At 38.1% G+C, this 8791-nt stretch overlaps 1 protein-coding gene across 1 annotated transcript; it reads left to right on the forward strand.

Moving 5' to 3' along the window:
• Positions 1-1053: 1053 nt before the first annotated feature.
• Positions 1054-2249, forward strand: LOC117991994 (uncharacterized). Its single transcript, XM_034979638.2, has 2 exons — positions 1054-1511; positions 2028-2249. The coding sequence occupies exons 1-2, from the start codon at positions 1224-1226 to the stop codon at positions 2247-2249; spliced, it is 510 nt and encodes a 169-aa protein (XP_034835529.1). The 5' UTR covers positions 1054-1223.
• The last annotated feature ends 6542 nt before the right edge of the window (positions 2250-8791 follow it).

Genomic DNA, 8791 nt, shown 5'->3' on the forward strand with positions numbered 1-8791 from the left:
ATCGAGCTGAAAGGTGGATAACTATTATGACGTAGGCATCCGCTAAGGAAGAATTTTTGAAAATTCAACTCGTAAGGGTAAAATAGAGGTTGGAAATTCATATAATCCACGCAGACGAAGAAAGAAATATGTCACTCTCCATGGGCCGGGTCTTTAACTTATAGGTAGGTACCTACTTACAATAATAATAAAGCTATGAAATTCTCATTTAAGTACCTACTTAGTATAATGTTACGACTGTTAGACAATAATATTAGAATGAATAACAATTTTTGAAATAACAAAACCCTTATCTATGTAGGTTATACCGATCACAATACCGATATAGTATATTATTATCTACTTACGCATTCTTTGTGAATAATCTACTTCAGTATCTAAATCCTAAATATTGGTTCGTGGGGTGCTTCCAAAGTCTATTAGCAGATAATATTATGATCTTATCGGACGTAACGAAGTAAGTCGGTACCGTAGGGTACCTAACTATCATAAAACTGGATAAGGTACTTACCTACGTAGTTAATAATTTTAGTTTCAGCCCCGTTACTGCAACAGAATATATCTCTATCATAGATTAATTATTGGTCTCGCATGATCTCTATACATATATAAAAATGAATCGCTGAATGTGTTGCTGATCGCAAATCTCGAGAACAGCTGAACCGATTTCGCTAATTCTTTTTTTATAATATTCCTCGAAGTACGAGGATAGAGGACGAGTTACGGAGACAAAAATTAAAAAAATTGAATCGACTGTTAGGCGGTACCTACGAAGTTCGCCGGGGCAGCTAGTGTATTATAAAAATAGTAGGTATTCCAGCTTGGTATGTGTTGTATGTGATCTGAAACAAAGCCTTCCTTTCGAAGGTGTATTTACTGACATACTATTAATTTGGAATTTTTTATCAAAATAAAATAGTTGATCATCTGCAGATCATCTGAAATATTCAATTTAGAGCAAATTGATAATTATTTACCGATCCACAAGTTGGTCGAACAGTGTTGGGCCAGCGTTGGGGCCAACGTGTGGAGCCGCGGCATTAGAGTTTGTAATAGAGCTGTCGCAAATTGACCGAAAGAAGAAAATTTAATGTGTCAATCAAACAGCTCAGTTTTCAAAATACCTTTGTATTGTACGTTGTATTTACATTATTACTCTGAAACTTTTAGTACTTACAATATTATCTGGGAATGAGAAGTGTGAGGTGTTTCGGTGAGGCTTAATGGTTATAAGCGGGTGCACGAACGGGTTGGTGGCATCGGGGCTGCTGGCTCTGTTGCTTCTGCCCACACAGTATTACTTCCCGAGCCTTCTTCCTTCTTCAGTCGTGAAGCAGCCGGAGCTGCGGCCGCTGGTCAGGTCTCTGCCGGCCAGCGCCGCTCAGACGTGGTTCTTCCTAGAGTTCCCAGCGCATGATTTGTTTTTTACGCTCTTCTTGGTGCTGCTAGCAGTTATGACATACCTTTGCGAGTGGATACAAAGGAAATTAATGGAAAGGAGACTCCAAAAGGTTATACAAAGATGTTGTATGTTGTATTGTAACATTTTATCTGTAACAACATTTTATCTTTCGTATAACGCTGCGTTTTCCGGCGTGAAGTCGCACCTTGGGACCCCCAACGTCTATTGTGTGCACTGCCTATTGCCACTTCAGCTTCGCAACTGCTAAGCTATGCCGGTTACTCTAGTTCTTCTACGGATCTCCTCATTTCTGATTTGATCACATAGAGAAACTCCAAACATAGATCTCTTCATTGCCTGCTGAATAACTCTGAGATTGAAGACTTTAGTCTTCAAGCACTGAGGAATTTTGAATGAGAAGACATCTCGAAGCTTTCCGAACGCTGTCCAGTCGAAATGGATTCGGCGGCTAACCCATTCTTGAAACAAATAATTTGTATTGTTTATCCGTTGTCACAACAGCTAGCCCACTCATCCCTCTTGCTATAACTAGGCCATACGTCCCACCACGTGTCTGTACCAAAGAATTGATGTACGAAGCTTTAAAATATAGTTTCCCCTGCAGCTGAACCAGTATCTGCGCGAGAGCGTGGAGCGGCTGCGAGGATGGGACGCGCGCCAGGAGCGCCTGGAGACCACGCTGCGCATGGTGCAGAACGCCACGTCGGAGTTCAACCTGCTGCTGTACCTGCTCGTGCGCCGCGCGCGTAAGCCGCACGGAAACAAGCGCCCGCAGGACTTGTCCCTGCTGCCCGACGATGCCGTCTACGACACCAGCTTGCTGTGATGGATGTGTGTTTAATACATATTTTGTTTTTTGTTATAGCGTGCGTTTCATTTCGTCCCAATAAAAATAATACGGAACCCTAAAAAGCCAGTGAAGTACGAGCCGAACTCGCACACGAAGGATTCAGGAAGTGTTCATAGTGAATTAATTCAGGAATTCAGGAACTACGGATGACGCAATATTATGTTTAGTGCCAAGCATAGACTACACCATAGAACTTGGGATCCCAACTCCTCAATACTGATGCTGCAAGGTACTGAACACACAACGCACTAAATACAGAGCGGACATTAGTGCCATCATTAATAATAATTAGGCATCCGCTAAGAAAGGATTTTTGAAATTTCAACTCCTAAAGGGTCAAATAGGGGTTTTAAATTTGTGTAGTCCACGCGGACGAAGTCACGAGCATAAGCTAGTATGTGATAATTCATAAAATGCTACAATATTGAAAATATAATGCCATTTGAGTGCCATCATAATATGGGTACTGGGTAGGTACCAAAATCATACTCTACATCTCATTTAAAGTAGGTACCTAATACCTATAGTAAGTATGCGACAGGTCGAGATGGCGATCGGGATGAGAACGCGCTGCACGCCGAGCGCGGATAACGTTCGGGTGTGCGGGGTGTCCCGCCGCCTGGACTAACTAGTTAAGTATATTATAGTTATTTGAACTGTACCTACCATAACTGAATCACACGTTTTTAAAATTTTGTCTGTCTACTACTTTTTGTACTAAATAGGTACCTATACTTATATACAAAGTACCTATTATTTAAATAAAATATAGATAATGCAAATGTGTAATACAGTAGGTAAGTATAATATCTTACTCATTTTGTGAATTCAAACAAAACTTCTTGACTCTAGATGATCGAACCCAATATTTTAACCTTGATCTTGACCTTGATTGGCACGACTGTGATGCGTGATAGTCAGACATAGCCGATAGGTACCTAAGTAAGAATTAAATAGGGTATTATACTGTACATAATAAGTAGGTAGGTACCTATAGCAAGCCCGCACTGCGAGTCATGTGCAAATACGAAATATTTCCGCGCGACAATTTTCCCGCCATTTTGTAAATTTAATTATGTCGAAAACTTAACAAACAGTACTGTATTAGTACACGACTGGTCGAGATAGCAATCGTGGTATGAGGTGGGGGGATGCCCCGCACACCCGCACGTCACTCGCGCTATCCCGCAACGGATTATTGTCACCCTGTCACCGGACACTGGCGCGCTAACCCGTTGCGGGATAGATTGGTACCTACCTACCTTGCCACTTAAGATGTGCGTGTCCGGGATCGAACCCTCGAATCCCCGAATACCTAAAAGACCGGATGTCTACGCTTACTATCGCCGCTTCTACCTAAGATATTAATAATAATTATCTAATTGAAATTCACGTAAGTTTATTTAAGGATTTTCGCAACTTTCCTCACACAATAATGAATTTGTGGGCGCGGCAATACGTCATCATCTATTTTCTGCTAATACGGTCTACTGGATAAATATAGAAGTATAAAATAAATAGGCAAAGCACGAATACTTATTGACCAACACACCTCCAATAAACATATTAAGTATTGTGTTTTCCAAAAAATAATATCTAGAGTAAATTGTCGTGCTATTTGATGCTGTGACGTCAGACACGATTTGTCTAGAAATCGTGATTATGCATTAGTAGGTAGATGGTACCTAGATTCCTATTGTGCATACAAGTCTACTTATTTAGTAAACTTATAGTTTTAGTTTTAGTTTAAATTATTAATTTATCTATTATTATTAGTAATATTATATTATACGCATTAATATAGCACTTATTCATTACATTCATTATTCTCATGATCAACCCATCACCGGCCCGCTGGCCACTACTGACAGGTCTCCTCTCGCAATGAGAAGGGTTAAGGCCGTAGTCCACCACGTCGGCCAAGTGCGGATTGGCCGACTTCACACACCTTTGAGAACATTATGGAGAACTCTCAGGCATGCAGGTTTTCTTATGCTTTCCTTCACTGAATTGTTTAAAACGCACATAGCTCCGAAAAGTTACAGGTGCATGCTCGGGATCGAACCTGTGACCTCCCGAATGAAAGGTGGACGTCTTAACCACTTGGTTATAACGGCTCACTCACAAGGTGCTTAAAAATTATTTTCGAAATGTTTTTTACGACGGTAAAGTATTAGGTACTTACCTCTAAATAATAAGTTTTTTTTTTAAATTACCAACATAAAGAATGTTTAACAAATCCAATTTAGACCCAGCAAAAAACCACGAAGGTTTAAAAAGTGTGTCATTTCATTCCGTCTACTTCTTAATACATATTATAGTGCTTCTATAAACATTACATTGTTTATAGAAGCACTTATTACATTACATTTAATACAAAAATGGGGATCATTACAATTTGTTAATATAATAGGATTTTAGCTTATATTTTAAATTAAATCTAGTTAGTTCATTTCTAATTTTGTTATCTTAAGTATTTATTAGGCGAGGGAATTTATTAGGGGAGGGTATTTATTAGGGGAGGGAGGGAGGGAGGGAAGTATGAATGTTTTTCTCCTTTATTAATTAATTAGGGGCTTTTATAAAGATATGTTCAATGTTCATGTCAGCCCCATTATAATCCAAGTAAGTAACTACTTAAGTAGGTACATGAAAGAAAAACGTAAATTTTTAACCTAAAAAAATATATATAACACAAATTGAACAAAAAAGAAAAACAAAAGAAATTCTGACTTATATTTTTTGAAGTGAGTCTCTGTTTGGTTTCGTTACCGTGTAAGTATCTTTGGGCAGCTTCGTCCGCGTTGAAATCTTTAGTAAAATACTTAGTAAATTAACTAAGTAGGTAGGTAGGTACCTTTTCACAATACCCCATGAAAAAAATAAAAATCGGTCAAGTGCGAGTCGCGCTCGCACACAAAGTTTTCGGTACCATCATACAAGAAATAACACTTATTAATTTTTTTAATTTTCATGGCGGTCATTTTGAAATGTTTATTATTTGTTGTTATTGCGGCAATAGAAATGCACATTCTGTAAAAAATTCAACTCTTTACCTATTACGGTTCACGAGACCCACTGACACTGACAGACGGACGGATGGATGGATGGACGGACGGACCCGTTGGGTACGGAACCCTGAAAATTAGATAGTACCTATCTAGATTCTAGGTACCTAAGTGTCTACAAAGTGTTCATGGTAGGTACTGTCTTAATAATAAATTCGGCTGTAACGTTAATTTATTATACCTAGGTACTTATTTACCTACTTAATTCGTTTAAATTTATATAATATGGTTAATTGTGCGAACTTTGCTCTAGAAATTAGGTCAAAGTCGGCTAGAAGTGGATGTTGTTAACCCCGCGTACCAATTACCATAACCTACCTACCTATCTACCTGTAGGTTATACAAGTCTAGATATAGCTGCCCTATTCATCCGTATAATATTATAGCTTATTGTCAGTACTTATTATAGCTTCAAGTTATTATGTCATGGGCTTCAACGAAAAGGATTTCAACGAAAGGACTCTGTGAGGACCTACTGAACTGAAGATTCTGGGGGGCATTTGAATTGAATAAATACTAATTTTGTACCAACTTGAAAGTTAAACTAATTGTTAAGAATAATATAAGATGCACCTAGACGTTTTTTCAATGACAAGCAGTCCTTGAAGGCTGATAAATTCACGATGCATTCAGAAGGAAGGGAACTTTTAGGATTTCTACACGGCATCATACAGAAACGCTAAGCCTGCGCTAATGCTGTTGGGGTAATAACTAGCCACGGCCGAAGCACATGAACTAGCATATGAATAGATATGCCGAAGCGACCACAGAGAAATAATGTAACCCGAAATGCCCCTGCCGGCAATCGAACCCGGTACGTTGCACTTATAAGAACAATCCCTACGCCCGCCAAAGGTGACCTTTGAGTAGGTAGATGAAAACCGACATGTTACTAATTTGCAGAACTATGCATGGAAGCTAAATCTACTGGTTTTTCCAGAGAATATCCGAAAAAGCCTTTAGAAAAATGTTTCAAATATCGTTTAATTAGGCGTCATCAACCTAACAAGACCTACATACTTAATATGAGAAATAAATAATGAAAAACAAGTAGAAAAATATTGTAACAGTTGTTCATATTGAGTATTTGAATAATATTTTTACCACCTGTTCTAACAATTTAGTCACAATATTAAGTATTTATGCTGCTGCATTATTACGAGTAGGTATATGTGCTGTTTACACTAATTTAAACAATAATAAAACACAATTAGTTTAATTGCGTTTTATTTTTGTGAAGAATTTGTGTGACACACGTTAATATGGCACCTTATGGAACAATGAACATTCAAGAGAAGCTAGATTGTTACATGCTTGTTATACCCACTTGTGAAGCGAACGCCGATCTGCGGAATTGAAGAATGAAAAAATCTAGAAAAAATAAAGAACACAGTTCTCACGCGCCATTTTAACTATAAATAATAAAAATGTGGTAGGTATAAGATTTGTTGGTAGCAACTTGATAGGTAGGTAGAGTCGTATGTCGGCATTTTTAAATTTATGATTTCCTCTGTGTACCAACTAAGTAATAATGGATACAAACTGCAGTCATAATTATTGAAATTAAATGATATAAGTATAGCTAGGTATAGCAAAGATAGGTGTACCTAGCTACTTACTTCACTACCTATACCTACCCATGTGTTTTTGGTTTGTCCTTCAATCAGGTCGCAACGGAGCAACGGACTGACGTGATTTTTTGCATGGGTACATACATATATATATATATATATATATATATATATATATATATATATATATATATATATATATATATATATATATATATATAAAGACTGAGAGTGACAATAATACTTTTATCCCGGAAAATCACACAGTTCCCACAGGCTTTTTCGAAGCCTAAATCCAGGAAGTTAGGTTTTTTTTGCATAAGTATCTAATTAGTAATTACCTAGGTACAATGTAGGTAACATCATGCGCCATCCTTTGTTTGTTTGTTATTAATTATTCGATTAAAAGTTAGCCCTTGACTGCGATTTCACCTGGTGGCAGGTAGTTAGTTAATTTAATTTAAATATTTAATTTCTTTAGGTAGGTACTTATATTTTTTTAATTTATTTACTTATATTAGTGAATAGCTTATGCCCGCGACTTCGTCCGCGTGGACTACACAAATTTCAAACCCCTATTTCACCCCCTTAGGGGTTGAATTTTCAAAAATCATTTCTTAGCGGATGCCTAGGCCATAATAGCTATCTGCATGCCAAATTCAGCCCGATCCGTCCAGAAGTTTGAGCTGTGCGTTGATAGATCAGTCAGTCAGTCAGTCAGTCAGTCAGTCAGTCACCCTTTCCTTTTATATATTTAGATGAATGCAGTCTAAGATGAAAGCAAGTGTACTACCACTACATTAATACCTAGGTATTGTAGGTAGATTTTTACACTGCATCGTTACGGAACGCTAAATCACTTGGCGACACTGCTTTGGCGCTGCAGATAGGTTGGTATTTGATAACGAGCCACAGCCGAAGCCTCCCACCAGACACCAGACAAGCTAGAAATTATAAATTCTGAAACTGTCACTGCCGGGAATCGAATTTATTTCCAGAACCTCCCATTTATAAAGACCCTAGCGCTCGCCATTGCGCAAGGGAGGTCGGCGTTATTTTACTGTAAGTAATTCATATTGATACCTACTACTTAACTACCTATTTAATGAAAGGATCATCATACAAATATTATAAGTAAGTACGTAGGTAGGTAGGTAGACTGGTACCTATCTAATTAACATGCAAGTATTATATTGAAAACAAAACTTCTCGGTATTATTAATAAATGCAATGAGAAAGCGACATAAAAATATATTGTTTTGGGTCACAAATCGCAATTCGTTGCATGGCAGTGAAAATATGAGAGTAGGAGCGGGCTAACCGGCTCACCGCGGGCGGTGTGCCTACGTGACGTGGCCCGCGTGGCACCGAAGACGGAGGGGCGGAAGGGGGCGCCGCCGGCCGGTGCGTTGCGCACGCATTGATGTACTTGCAACGCGTGATACTTTATCGATACCTACACAACATGAGTAAAGATCCGTAACTACACTGTAATTAAGTATTATCCACAATACATAGTTTTACTGCTTTTGTATACCTACTTGCTCATTTATTTAATTTCAATTCAACCTTGCAAACGACAATTTGTCATTTTTGCCTCAAACTTATTTAGGTGCTAATTACTTGAGAATTTAAGAAGCTGCCAAACAGAATAGCTGTTTTGAGACCGCCATCTTCTATCGAGATGATTAAAAATAGGTAGGTACCTACCACTTACTAGGTAGACAATTAGATGAGCCACCTTGAAACCTCTAAGCGGGTCCAATATTTCAATTTGTTGAAGACCCGAAGATTTTGGAAATGGAGGATGGAACTTCTCAATGGACATTCAGTAAATATTTTATCCACGAATAGTACAAAGCTAATTGTATGATAATAT

The sequence above is a fragment of the Maniola hyperantus genome, chromosome 20 (genome assembly GCF_902806685.2).
Source record: "Maniola hyperantus chromosome 20, iAphHyp1.2, whole genome shotgun sequence".
Classification (NCBI taxonomy): Eukaryota; Metazoa; Arthropoda; class Insecta; order Lepidoptera; family Nymphalidae; genus Maniola; species Maniola hyperantus.